The 15,295-nt window shown below is 36.4% G+C and overlaps 1 protein-coding gene across 1 annotated transcript in view; it reads right to left on the bottom strand.

Moving 5' to 3' along the window:
* Nucleotides 1–15,295, bottom strand: part of CCDC150 (coiled-coil domain containing 150) — a 107,030-nt gene that overhangs the window by 56,666 nt on the left and 35,069 nt on the right. The window contains exon 14 of the mRNA XM_036858122.1: nt 653–778. Within this exon, the coding sequence (XP_036714017.1) occupies nt 653–778 (126 nt within the window). The remainder of the gene's footprint in view (nt 1–652; nt 779–15,295) is intronic.

Raw genomic sequence — 15,295 nt, 5'->3', positions numbered from 1 at the left:
ATTTAGATTTAGTCTCTGTAATTTTTTATAGTTGAAGTAATGAGCAGCTTATGACAGAGTTTGAAAGAATTTAGTTCAGATTAAGGCAGACTTCACATCAGGGCCTTCTTTGGAATTTTGAAAGATGATTTGCATGTTATAGAAGCAATGGCTAATTCTTTCTCAAGCATTCAGAAGCACATGGAAAACTTATTAGCTGTTTAACATAACAATCATCTCTTTAAATCTCTTTCACCTGGAGATGTTTTAAGAATTCTACCATTTATTTGTAATGGATTGACCTTGTCAAATAGCTTTTAGAAATCGAACTTACTACTGATTTCCTAATGGATGGAACTGTCAGAAAGAGAAAAAAAATACAAGTTTGTTCCTCACAATTTATGGAAAAGAAAATATTTTAAAACGTTAGAAATACTGGTGCTTTTCAGCATTATAGATCATCTGTGTAGGCAGACATTTAAAGGCTGTCTTAAACTCTTGTTTTCCTAAATCCTCTATTGTCTGAATACCGTAGGGCTCTCTGACATATTTAGCCTGCATTATTCAGACTTGTGATAACTATCAAAAAAAAAAAAAAAATGAAGGAAACCCATCTCCTGATTTCTGATTGTTTTTTAAAACTCATAGTCATTAATTGCTACTTTAGACTGACCTTTTTATACCCCCAATGGTAATCAGAAGTTGCCTGCTCAAGTTCTAGGGAAGCAATTTGATCTGCCAGTTGCTTATTCTTTTCCTCTAGAGTCTGCAGGTTGCGGGTTGATGCATTTATGTCTACCTTTAGAAAAAATAGAGAAAAGAAATCTATGCCAGATCCAAAAATATTATCTTGTTTTTAAAATGACATTTTTAACTGTAAAATAAATGGTATCTTATGAACATGTTTCCCTGCTTTTTAGTTGTCTTTAGCAGGAGAGTTATTACAAAATGCATAGTGTACATTTACTAGAAGTGAAAGTCCTTCTGGTACTTGATACTTATTTATATATTAACTCAAGCATATAAATATAGATGCAAAAATACTCCAAAAAATATTAGCAAAATGAATCCAGCAATATATAAAAGGATAACAAATCAGGACTAAGTGTAGTTTATTCTGGTAATACAAGCCTTGTTCAACATTCAAAATTAATTACTATAATTCACCACATCAATAGACTATAGAAGAAAAACCATATGACCATCTGAATAGACACAGAAAAAGCATTGCACAAAATTCACATTAATTTATGATAAAAATCCAGTAACCTAGAAATGAAAGGGAACCATCTCTATGTGATAAACTATGTCTGTAAAAACTTACAACTAATATCAGTATTGGTGGAAGACTGAATGTTTTCCCCTAAGACTGGGAAAAAGGCAAGGATATCTGCTCTTGCCATTCCTATTCAGTATCATACAGGAGGCCTTAGCTGGTGCAACAAGGTAAGAAAAAGTAATAAAAAGCATAGAAATTGGAAAGGGAGAAATAAAACTGTCTCTACCTACAACAGACATGATAGTCTACATAGGAAATCCCAAAGAATCTACAAAAGAAATGCTAGAATAAGTGAGTTTAGTAAGGTTGAAGGATACAAGGTCAAATCAATTGTATTTCTATATATTAGCAACAAACAATTGGAAATTGATATTTCTTAAAAGTTCCATTTATAACAGTTCCAAAATCCATGAAATTCTTAGGTACAAATCTAAGAAAAAATATGTCCAATATTTGACATGCTGAAAATTACAGTATGCTGACAAGATAAATCAAAAGCCTAAATAAAATGGAGAGACATACTGTGTCTCTGTATTAGGAATATACAATATTGCTAAGATGTCAATTCTCTCTAATCCCAATTTAAATTGTGTGGGATAATTTACCAGTGTCCACCCTTTGGTGGGGTCTAGACTGTGAGGCTAGAAAATAATGCCCTGTAAGAAATGCTAAAGGGAGCTCTTCAGACTGAAATAAAAGGGGATTAGATAATAACTGGAATCCACATAAAGAAATAAAGGGTACCAGAAAATGTAGCAACATAGGTACATGTAGAAGACATATAAATATGTAGTTTTTGTTTGTAACTCTCTTTGTTATCTATAAATCAAAAATATATAGTAAAAGAAAGGTTAAGGGAAGTAAAATAGTGCACCAGAAATATCTACTTAACACAAAGGAAGGCAGTACTGGAGAAAGAGAGGAACAAAAATCACATAAAACATATAAAAAAATAGTAAAGTGGCAGATGTAAATCCTACCTTATGGGTAATTATGTTAAATATTAATGGATTAAACACTCTAACTAAGAAGCAGAGACAGGCAGAATAAGTTTTTTAAAAGACCCAACTGTATGCTGTTTATAAGAGACACACTTTAGATCCAAAGACACAAATGGGTTGAAAATAAAAGGATGGAAAAAGATATATGATGTAAACAGTAATCTGAAAAGAGCTGGAGTGGCTACACTAACATGAGACAAAGTAGATATTAAGACAAAAATCTGTGAGATAAAGAAGTACATTATATATTGAAAAAAGGATCAACCCATTAAGAAGATAACATTTATAAATGCATTTTCATCTAACAACACAACCCCAATGAAGCAAAAACAATACAGCAAAAACTGACAGAATTGAAGGGAGAAATAACAATTCAACACTAACATTCGAAGACTTCAATATCCCTCTTTCAATAATAGATGGAACAGTTAGATGATCAATGAAGAAACAAGTGATGACTTGAACAACACTATAAAGCAACTGGACCTAACAGACATCTTTAGAACACTCCTCCAAACAATAATAGAATACACATTTTTCTCAAGTGCACATGAAGCATGCTCTAGGATATACCACATGTTAAACCATAAAACAACTCTCAATAAATCTGAAAGGACTGAAATCATATAAAGTATGTTCTCCAACAACAATGAAATAAAATTAAATGAATAAAAGAAGGAAATTTGGAAAATTCACATATATGGGGAAATTCAACAACATATTTCCAAATAACCAATGGGTCAAAGAGGAAATTACAAAGGAAATTAAAGAATATTTTGAGATGAATGAAAATGAAAATATAACATGATAAGCAGAATGTATGGTATGCAGCTAAAGTGGTGCTTAGAGGGAAATCTGTAGCTGTATAAACTTATATTTAATAAAAAAGAAATATCTCATATCAATAACCTAAGCATCCATCTTAAGAACCTAGAAAAAGAAGAGCAAATTAAACTCAAAGCAAGCAAAAGGAAGAAAATAATAAGGATTATAGCAGAAATAAAACAGAGGCTAGAAAAACAACAGAGAAAATCAGTAAAACCAGAAGTTGGTTCTTTGACAAGATCAACAAAATTGACAAACCACTAGTGGTATTAACCAAGAAAAAAAAAAAAAAAGAATACACAAATTGCTAAAATTAGAAAGAAGAGACATTATATTGAACTTCCAGAAATAAAAAAGGGGCTACTATGAACAACTGTATGCCAATAAATTACATAGCTTAGATGAAATGGACAAATTCCTAGAAAGACCCAAATGACTGAAACTCAAAAAAAAATGTAGAAATATGAATTGAACTATAACAAATAAAGAGACTGGATCAATAATAATAATAATTAAAAACAAAACAAAACACTCCCCACAAAGAAAAACCTAGAACTAGATGGCTTCACTGTTGAATTCTACAAAACATTGAAAGAATTAACACCAATCCCTCGCAAAGTCTTCTCAAAATAAGAGAGGGAACACTATCAAATCATTTTAAGAGGCCAATATTATTGAATACCTTGATACCAAAACCAAAGATGTCACAAGAAAAAAAAAACAAAAAACTATGGGATAACCCTTATTAATATAGATGTTTAAATCCTCAACAAAATAATAGCAAGCCAAATCAAACAACATATGAAAAGGATTATACACCATGATCAAGTGAAATTTATCCCCCAAAGGAAAACTTGGTTCAACATTTGAAATCAATCAATGTAATACACCTTAGTAATAGAATAAAGGCCAAAATCCACAAGATTATTCCAATAGATATAGAAAAAGCAACTGACCAAGTTCAACATATTTTCATGATAAAAATTCTCAACAAACTAGGAATAGAAGGGAATTTCCTCATCCTCATCATGGGCATTTAGGAAAAGCACACAGCTAACATCATGCTTAATGGTGACAAACTGAAAGCTATCCCTCTAAACTCAGGAACAAAACAAGGATGTCTGCTCTCATCGCTTCTATTCAACCTCTCATGGCTGGAGGTTCTAGCCAAAGCAATCACACAAGAAAAAGAAACAAAAGGTAACAAATTGGAAAGGAAAAAATAAAACTATCTCCATTTGCAGATGGCACAATCTTATATAGAGAAAATATATACTCTATTGTTAAGATCACAATACTCTCCAAATTGATCTACAGGATCAATACAAACCCTATCAAAACTCCAGCTCCTCTTTTTTTTACAGAAATGGAAAATCTGATCCTGAAATTCAAATAGAAATGCAAGGATCCAGAATAGCCAGAAAAATCTCAAAAAAAATAAAGTTGGAGGACTCACAAGTCTCAATTTTAAAACTTATTACAAAGCTACAGTAATCAAGACCATGTGGTACTGGTGTACGTACAGTCATATATATCAATGCAATGGAATTCAGAGTCCAGAAATAAGCCCATGCATCTATGGTTAACTAGATTTTGACAAGGGAGCCAAGATTATTCAATAGAAAGAACAGTCTTCCAAAAAATTGTCCTAGGATAACTGGATATCCACAGGAAAAATAATGAAGTTAAACCTCTACCTCATACCATATATAAAATTTAACACAAAATGGATCAAAGACCAAAATGTAATCTGTAAAACTATAAAATTTTTAGAATAAAAAATGGGTGCAGGATGACAGTTGCAAGATGGGGGAGTAGAAGGACATGAGCTCACTCCTTCATACAAAAACATCAAAATCACAACTAACTGCTGAACAACCATAGACAATAAAACACTAGAACCTACCTAAAGAGATACCCTACATCCAAAGACAAAGAGGAAGCCACAACGAGATGGTAGGAGGGGCACAACTGCAATAAAATCAAATCCCATACCCACTGGGTGGGCAACCCACAAACTAGAAAGTAATTATACCTGAAAAGTTCTCCCACAGGACTGAAAGTCCAGAGCCCCATGTCAGCCTTCCCAGTGTGGGGGCCTGGTAAGAGGAGGAGGAGCCCCCAGAGAATCTGGTTTTGAAGGCCAGCGGGGTTTGATCGCAGGAATTCCACAGGACTGGGGAAACAGAAACTCCACTCTTAGAGGGCACACACAAGGTCTCATGTGCACCAGGACCCAGGGAAAAAAAGCAGTGACCTCATAAGAGACTGGGCCAGACCTACCTGCTAGTATTGGAGGGTCTCCTGGAGAGGCAGGGGAGGAGCTGTGGCTCACTGCAGGTACAAAGACACTGGCAGCAGTAGTCCTGGGGAATAATCATTAACATGAGCACTCCTGGAGGCTGCCATTTCCTCCCAATGACCTAGCCCCACCCAACAGCCTGTAGGCTCCAGTGCTGGGACGCCTCAGGCCAAACAACCAACAGGGCAGGAATACAGTCCCACCCATCGGCAGACAGGCTGCTTAAAGTCTTCTTGAGCATAGCCCTGCCCAGAGGGACAAGACCCAGCTCTACCCACCAGTGGGCAGGAACCAGGAAGCCTGCACAAGTCTCTTAGACAGCCTCATCCACCAGAGGGAAGACAGCAGAAGCAAGAAGAACTACAATCCTGCAGCTTGCGGAATGGAAACCGCAATCACAGAAAGTTAGACAAAATGAGACGGCAAAGGACTATGTCCCAGATGAAAGAACAAGATAAAACACCAGAAGAACAACTAAGTGAAGTGGAGATAGGCCATCTACCGGAAAAAGAATTCAGAGTAATGATACTGAAGATGTTCCAAGATCTCAGGAAAAGAATGGAGGCACAGACTGAGAAGATACAAGAAATGTTTAAAAAAGACATAGAAGAACTAAAGACCAAACAAACAGAGATGTACAATACAATAACTGAAATGAAAAATACACTAGAAGGCTGCTATTAAGGCTAGTTAGTCCAACAGGCTGATGATCAGTACTCCAGGGAAGGAGAAAACAGAGAAATTGCTGAGCTTTTTAAATCCACAGTGAAATGACCGTCTTGAAAATTTCAAGCAGAAGAAAACTAACTATAGAAGTTTGGTTGTTTTTTCCTGAAATCAAGAACAAATGCTTGGAAAAGACAAGGTCAAGGAGGATTAACCAAGATGGCGGAGTAGAAGGACGTGCTCTCACTCCCTCTTGCGAGAGCACCAGAATCACAACTGGCTGCTGGACAATCATTGACAGGAAGACCCTGGACTTCACCAAGGAGGATACCCCACGTCCAAGGAGAGAGGAGAAGCCACAGTGAGACGGTAGGAGGGGCGCAATTAGAGTAAAATCAAATCCTATAACTGCTGGGTGGGTGACTCACAGACTGGCGAACACTTATACCACAGAAGTCCACCCACTGGAGTGAAGGTTCTGAGCCCCACGTCAGGCTTCCCAACCTGGGGGTCTGGCAACGGGAGGAGGAATTCATAGAGAATCAGACTTTGAAGCCTAGTGGGAATTGATTGCAGGACTTTGACAGGACTGGGGGAAACAGAGACCCCACTCTTGGAGGGCACACACAAAGTAGTGTGCGCGTCGGGACCCAGGGGAAGGAGCAGTGACCCTGGGGGAGACTGAACCAGACCTACCTGCTGGTGTTAGGGGGTCTCCTGCAGAGGCGGGGGGTGGCTCTATTTCACCGTGGGGACAAGGACACTGGCAGCGGAGGTTCTGGGAAGTGCTCCTTGGCGTGAGCCCTCCCAGAGTCTGCCATTAACCCCACCAAAAGCCCAGGTGGGCTCCAGTGTTGGGTTGCCTCAGGCCAAACAACCAACAGGGAGGGAACCCAGCCCCACCCATCAACAGTCAAGTGGATTAAAGTTTTACTGAGCTCTGACCACCACAGCAACAGTCAGCTCTACCCACCACCAGAGCCTCCCATCAAGCCTCTTAGATAGCCTCAACCACCAGAGGGCAGACAGCAGAAGCAAGAAAAAACTACAATCCTGCAGCCTGTGGAACAAAAACCACAGATACAGAAAGATAGACAATATGAAAAGGCAGAGGGCTATGTACCAGATGAAGGAACAAGAAAAAACCCCAGAAAAACAACTAAATGAAGCGGAGATAGGCAACCTTCCAGAAAAAGAATTCAGAATAATGATAGTGAAGATGATCCAGGACCTCGGAATAAGAATGGAGGCAAAGATTGAGAAGATGCAAGAAATGATTAACAAAGACCTAGCAGAATTAAAGAACAAACAAACAGAGATGACCAATACAATAACTGAAATGAAAACTACACTAGAAGGAAACAATAGCAGAATAACTGAGGCAGAAGAACGGATAAGTGACCTGGAAGACAGAATGGTGGAATTCACTGCTGTGGAACAGACTAAAGAAAAAAGAATGAAAAGAAATGAAGACAGCCTAAGAGACCTCTGGGACAACATTAAACGCAACAACATTTGCATTATACGGGTCCCAGAAGGAGAAGAGAGAGAGAAAGGACCAGAGAAAATATTTCAAGAGATTATAGTCGAAAACTTCCCTAACATGGGAAAGGAAATAGCCACCCAAGTCCAGGAAGCACAGAGAGTCCCATACAGGATAAACCCAAGGAGAAACACGCCAAGACACATAGTAATCAAAGTGGCAAAAATTAAAGACAAAGAAAAATTATTGAAAGCAGCAAGGGAAAAACGACAAATAACATACAAGGGAACTCCCATAAGGTTAACAGCTGATTTCTCAGCAGAAACTCTACAAGCCAGAAGGGCGTGGCATGATATACTTAAAGTGATGAAAGGGAAGAACCTACAACCAAGATTACTCTACCTGGCAAGGATCTCATTTAGATTTGATGGAGAAATCAAAAGCTTTACAGACAAGCAAAAGCTAAGAGAATTCAGCACCACCAAACCAGCTCTACAACAAATGCTAAAGGAACTTCTTTAAGTGGGAAACACAAGAGAAGAAAAGGACCTACAAAAACAAACCCAAAACAATTAAGAAAATGGTCATAGGAACATACATATTGATAATTACCTTAAACGTGAATGGATTAAATGCCCCAACCAAAAGACATAGACTGGCTGAATGGATACAAAAACAAGACCCATATATATGCTGTCTACAAGAGACCCACTTTAGACCTAGGGACACATACAGACTGAAAGTGAGGGGATGGAAAATGATATTCCATGCAAATGGAAATCAAAAGAAAGCTGGAGTAGCTATACTCATGTCAGATAAAATAGACTTTAAAATAAAGAATGTTACAAGAGACAAGGAAGGACACTACATAATGATCAAGGGATCAATCCAAGAAGAAGATATAACAATTATAAATATATATGCACCCAACATAGGAGCACCTCAATACATAAGGCAACTGCTAACAGCTATAAAAGAGGAAATCGACAGTAACACAATAATAGTGGGGGACTTTAACACCTCACTTACACCAATGGACAGATCATCCTAAATGAAAATAAATAAGGAAACACAAGCTTTAAATGACACAATAGACCAGATAGATTTAATTGATATATATAGGACATTCCATCCAAAAACAGCAGATTACACGTTCTTCTCAAGTGCGCACGGAACATTCTCCAGGATAGATCACATCTTGGGTCACAAATCAAGCCTCAGTAAATTTAAGAAAAGTGAAATCATATCAAGCATCTTTTCTGACCACAACGCTATGAGATTAGAAATGAATTACAGGGAAAAAAACGTAAAAAAGACAAACACATGGAGTCTAAACAATACGTTACTAAATAACCAAGAGATCACTGAAGAAATCAAAGAGGAAATCAAAAAATACCTAGAAACAAATGACAATGAAAATACGACGACCCAAAACCTATGGGATGCAGCAAAAGCAGTTCTAAGAGGGAAGTTTATAGCTATACAAGCCTACCTCAAGAAACAAGAAAAATCTCAAGTAAACAATCTAACCTTACACCTAAAGAAACTAGAGAAAGAAGAACAAACAAAACCCAAAGTTAGCAGAAGGAAAGAAATCATAAAGATCAGAGCAGAAATAAATGAAATAGAAACAAAGAAAACAATAGCAAAGATCAATAAAACTAAAAGTTGGTTCTCTGAGAAGATAAACAAAATTGATAAGCCATTAGCCAGACTCATCAAGAAAAAGAGGGAGAGGACTCAAATCAATAAAATCAGAAATGAAAAAGGAGAAGTTACAACAGACACCGCAGAAATACAAAGCATCCTAAGAGACTACTACAAGCAACTTTATGCCAATAAAATGGACAACCTGGAAGAAATGGACAAATTTTTAGAAAGGTATAACCTTCCAAGACTGAACCAGGAAGAAACAGAAAATATGAACAGACCAATCACAAGTAATGAAATTGAAACTGTGATTAAAAATCTTCCAACAAACAAAAGTCCAGCACCAGATGGCTTCACAGGTGAATTCTATCAAACATTTAGAAAGGAGCTAACACCTATCCTTCTCAAACTCTTCCAAAAAATTGCAGAGGAAGGAACACTCCCAAACTCATTCTATGAGGCCACCATCACCCTGATACCAAAACCAGACAAAGACACTACAAAAAAGAAAATTACAGACCAATATCACTGATGAATATAGATGCAAAAATCCTCAACAAAATACTAGCAAACAGAATCCAACAACACATTAAAAGGATCATACACCATGATCAAGTGGGATTTATCCCAGGGATGCAAGGATTCTTCAATATACGCAAATCAATCAATGTGATACACCATATTAACAAATTGAAGAATAAAAACTATATGATCATCTCAATAGATGCAGAAAAAGCTTTTGACAAAATTCAACACCCACTTATGATAAAAACTTTCCAGAAAGTGGGCATAGAGGGAGCCTACCTCAACATAATAAAGGCCATATATGACAAACCCACGGCAAACATCATTCTCAATGGTGAAAAACTGAAAGCATTTCCTCTAAGATCAGGAACGAGACAAGGATGTCCACTCTCACCACTATTATTCAACATAGTTCTGGAAGTCCTAGCCACGGCAATCAGAGAAGAAAAAGAAATAAAAGGAATACAAATTGGAAAAGAAGAAGTAAAACTGTCACCGTTTGCGGATGACATGATACTATACATAGAGAATCCTAAAACTGCCACCAGAAAACTGCTAGAGCTAATTAATGAATATAGTAAAGTTTCAGGATACAAAATTAATGCACAGAAATCTCTTACATTCCTATACACTAATGATGAAAAATCTGAAAGAGAAATTATGGAAACACTCCCATTTACCATTGCAACAAAAAGAATAAAATACCTAGGAATAAACCTACCTAGGGAGACAAAAGACCTGTATGCAGAAAACTATAAGACACTGATGAAAGAAATTAAAGATGATACCAACAGATGGAGAGATATACCATGTTCTTGGATTGGAAGAATCAACATTGTGAAAATGAGTATACTACCCAAAGCAATCTACAGATTCAATGCAATCCCTATCAAATTACCAATGGCATTTTTTACAGAGCTAGAACAAATCATCTTAAAATTTGTATGGAGACACAAAAGACCCCGAATAGCCAAAGCAGTCTTGAGGGAAAAAAATGGAGCTGGAGGAATCAAACTCCCTGACTTCAGACTATACTACAAAGCTACAGTAATCAAGACAATATGGTACTGACACAAAAACAGAAACATAGATCAATGGAACAAGATAGAAAGCTCAGAGATTACCCCACGCACCTATGGTCAACTAATCTATGACAAAGGAGGCAAAGATATACAATGGGGAAAAGACAGTCTCTTCAATAAGTGGTGCTGGGAAAACTGGACAGCTATATGTACAAGAATGAAATTAGAATACTCCCTAACACCATACACAAAAATAAACTCAAAATGGATTAGAGACCTAAATGTAAGACTGGACACTATAAAACTCTTAGAGGAAAACATAGGAAGAACACTCTTTGACATAAATCACAGCAAGATCTTTTTTGATCCACCTCCTAGACTAATGGCAATAAAAACAAAAATAAACAAATGGGATCTAATGAAACTTCAAAGCTTTTGCACAGCAAAGGAAACCATAAACAAGACGAAAAGACAACCCTCAGAAAGGGAGAAAATATCTGCAAACGAATCAACGGACAAAGGATTAATCTCCAAAATATATAGACAGCTCATGCAGCTCAATATTAAAAGGACAAACAACCCAATCCAAAAATGGGCAGAAGACCTAAATAGACATTTCTCCAAAGAAGACATACAGATGGCCACGAAGCACATGAAAAGATGCTCAACATCACTAATTATTAGAGAAATGCAAATCAAAACTACAATGAGGTATCACCTCACTCCTGTTAGAATGGGCATCATCAGAAAATCTACAAACAACAAATGCTGGAGAGGGTGTGGAGAAAAGGGAACCCTCTTGCACTGTTGGTGGGAATGTAAATTGATACAGCCACTATGGAGAACAATATGGAGGTTCCTTAAAAAACTAAAAATAGAATTACCGTATGACCCAGCAATCCCACTACTGGGCATATACCCAGAGAAAACCATAATTCAAAAAGACACATGCACCCCAATGTTCATTGCAGCACTATTTACAATAGCCAGGTCATGGAAGCAACCTAAATGCCCATCAACAGACGAATGGATAAAGAAGTTGTGGTACATATATACAATGGAATATTACTCAGCCATAAAAAGGAACGAAATTGAGTCATTTGTTGAGACGTGGATGGATCTAGAGACTGTCATACAGAGTGAAGTAAGTCAGAAAGAGAAAAACAAATATCGTATATTAACGCATGTATGTGGAACCTAGAAAAATGGTACAGATGAGCCGGTTTGCAGGGCAGAAGTTGAGACACAGATGTAGAGAATGGACATATGGACACCAAGGGGGGAAAACTGCGGTGCGGTGGGGATGGTGGTGTGCTGAATTGGGTGATTGGGATTGACATGTATACACTGATGTGTATAAAATTGATGCCTAATAAGAACCTGCAGTATAAAAAAACAAACAAACAAAACAACTAATACTAAACTTTCATTGGTTTATTTGTATGGAAATATGTTAATATAAATGTTTCAGACATTACATGAAATTTCTAAAAATCTTGTGTTTGTATGGAAATATGTATGGAAATATGTTAATATAAATGTTTCAGACATTACATGAAATTTCTAAAAATCTTATATGTTCTGGTATAATGTTATAAGTAACAATCCTAGTTATTACTTTAAAATGTATATCTCAGAAATAACTAATTTTCTTGTCAACTGCATTATTATGAACTTTCATCAAATCTTTAACTGTGGTCATTTTTAAGTCTTTTGTCATTTACAGACAGTCCTGGGTGTACTCTGATGCTTTTGCAAATATGTTCCTATAAAAGGGTTTCATCTTCAAGAAATTCATGGAAAAGACTCTGACAAGTACAGGTTTCTGGTAACTGACTGTACTGCTGAACTGAATGAATAAGCATTTTCAGAACTGTAATGAAAAACTGATGAACTCATAAAAGTGCTAAGAAAAGATCAAGATTAAAAAAAAAATTAATTACATGGGATTGAGTGAACTGATGAGGATGAGTATAATTTTTGTGACTTTCTGTCTGAATTAAAAAAAAAAAAATCCCACAAGGTCTCAGAGGCAAAGAATATACAAATCAATTTTCACTGCAAAGTAAAGGAGCTGTTACAGTGGAGGATTACTGGACTGAATGTCAATATTATGACATAGTATGAGTGTGTTTCATGTTTGGTAATTGCAATCATTGTTGCTTTTGTTGTGGTCATCCATGTACAATGCTTGGTGTCAGTCTATTTATCTCTTGTAAAAATAAAATACAGTCTATTTATCTCTTGTAAAAATAAAATACAGTGAAAAAAAAATACACTAGAAGGAATCAATAGCAGAATAACTGAGGCAGAAGAATGGATAAGTGAGCTGTAAGACAGAATGTTGGAAATCACTGCCATGGAGAAGAATAAAGAAAAAAGAATGAAAAGAAATGAAGACAGTCTAAGAGACTTCTGGGACAACATTAAATGCACCAACATTCGCATTATAGGCCTCCCAGAAGGAGAGTAGACAGAGAAAGGACCTTTGAAAATATTTGAAGAGATAATAGCTGAAAACTTCCCTAACATGGAAAAGGAAACAGTAACCCAAGTCCAGGAAGCAAAGAGACTCCCAGGTAGGATGAACCCAAGGAGGACTATGCCAGGACACACAGTAATCAAACTGACAAAAATTAAAGACAAAGAAAAAATATTAAAAGCAACAAGGGAAAAGCAACAAATAACATACAAAGGAATTCCCGTAAGGTTATCAAGTGATTTCTCAGCAGAAACTCTGCAGGCCAGAAGGGAGTGGCAAGATATATTTAAAGTGATGAAAGGAAAGAACCTAAAACCAGGAATACTCTACCCACCAAGGTTCTCATTCAGATTTGAAGGAGAAATCAAAAGCTTTATAGACAAGCAAAAGCCAAGAGAATTCAGCACCACCAGACCAGCTTTGCAACAAATGCTAAAGGAACTTCTCTAGGTGGAAAAGAAAAGGCCACAACTAGAAACAAGAAAATTATGAATGGAAAGCTCACCAGTAAAGGCAAACATACAGTTAATGTAGGAAATCATCTGCACACAAATATGATATCAAAACCAGTAACTGTGAGAAGAGGAGAGCACAAATGCAGGATATTGGAATCGCATTTGAAATTAAAAGACTAGCAACTTAAAGCAATCTTCTTTATATATAGACTGCTATACCAAAAGCTCATGGGAACCGTAAACCGAAAATCTGCAATAGATACACACAAAAAAGAAAAAGGAATCGAAACACAACATTAAAGTTAGTCATCAAATCACAAGATAAGAGAACAAAAGAGGAAGGAAAGAAAAAAGACCTACAAAAACAAATCCAGGGAATTCCCTGGTGGTCCAGTGGTTAGGACTCGGCACTTTCACTGTCATGTCCCAAGTTCAATCCCTGGTCAGGGTACTAAGATCTCACAAAACAAGGGGTACGGCCAAAAAATCCCACAAAAAAAACCCAAAATCCAAAACAATTACGAAAATGGCAAGAGGAACACGCATATTGATAATTACCTTAAATGTAAATGGAGTAAATGCTCCAACCAAAAGACATAGACTGGCTGAATGGATACAAAAACAGGATCCGTATATATGTTGTCTATAAGAGACCCACCTCAGATCTAGGGACACATAGAGACTGAAAGTGAGAGGATGGAAAAAGGTATTCCATGCAAATAGAAATCAAAAGAAAGCTGGAGTAGCCATACTCATATCAGACAAAATGGACTTTAAAATAAAGACTGTTACAAGAGACAAAGAAGGACACTACATAATGATCAAGAGATCGATCTAAGAAGAAGCTATATCAATCGAAAACATATATGTACCCAACATAGGAGCACTCCAATATATAAGGCAAATACTAACAGTCATAAAAGGAGAAATTGACAGTAATACAATAATAGTGGGGGACTTTAACACCCCACTTTCATCCATGAACAGATCATCCAGACAGAAAATCAATAAGGAAACAAAGGCCTTAAATGACACATTAGACCAGATGGACTTAACTGATATTTATAGAGCATTTTGTTCAAAAGTAGCAGAGTACACATTCTTCTGAAGTGCACATGGAACATTCTCCAGGACTGATCACAAAGCAATTCTTGGTAACTTTAAGGAAATTGAAATCATATCAAGCATTTTTTCCAACCACAATGCTATGAGATTAGAAATCAATTACAAGAAAAAACTGTAAAAAACACAAATATGTGGAGGCTAAACAATATGTTACTAACCAACTGATGGATCATTGAAGAAATCAAAGAGGAAATGAAAAAATACTAACAGACAAATGAAAACCAAACCACAATGATCCAAAACCTATGGGATGCAGCAAAAGCAGTTCTAACAGGGAAGTTTCTAGCAATAAAATCTTACCTTAGGAAACAAGAAAAATCACATATAAACAACCTAACCTTACACCTAAAGCAACTAGAGAAACAAGAACAAACAAAACCCAAAGTTAGTAGAAGGAAAAAAATTATAAAGATCAGAGAGGGAAGAAATGAAATAGAGACAAAGAAAACAACAGAAAAGATCAATGAAACTAAAAGCTGGTTCTTTGAGAAGATAAACAAA

Source organism: Balaenoptera musculus, chromosome 7 (assembly GCF_009873245.2).
Source record: "Balaenoptera musculus isolate JJ_BM4_2016_0621 chromosome 7, mBalMus1.pri.v3, whole genome shotgun sequence".
NCBI classification, from domain to species: Eukaryota; Metazoa; Chordata; class Mammalia; order Artiodactyla; family Balaenopteridae; genus Balaenoptera; species Balaenoptera musculus.
This window is presented reverse-complemented; position numbering and strand designations above follow the sequence as displayed.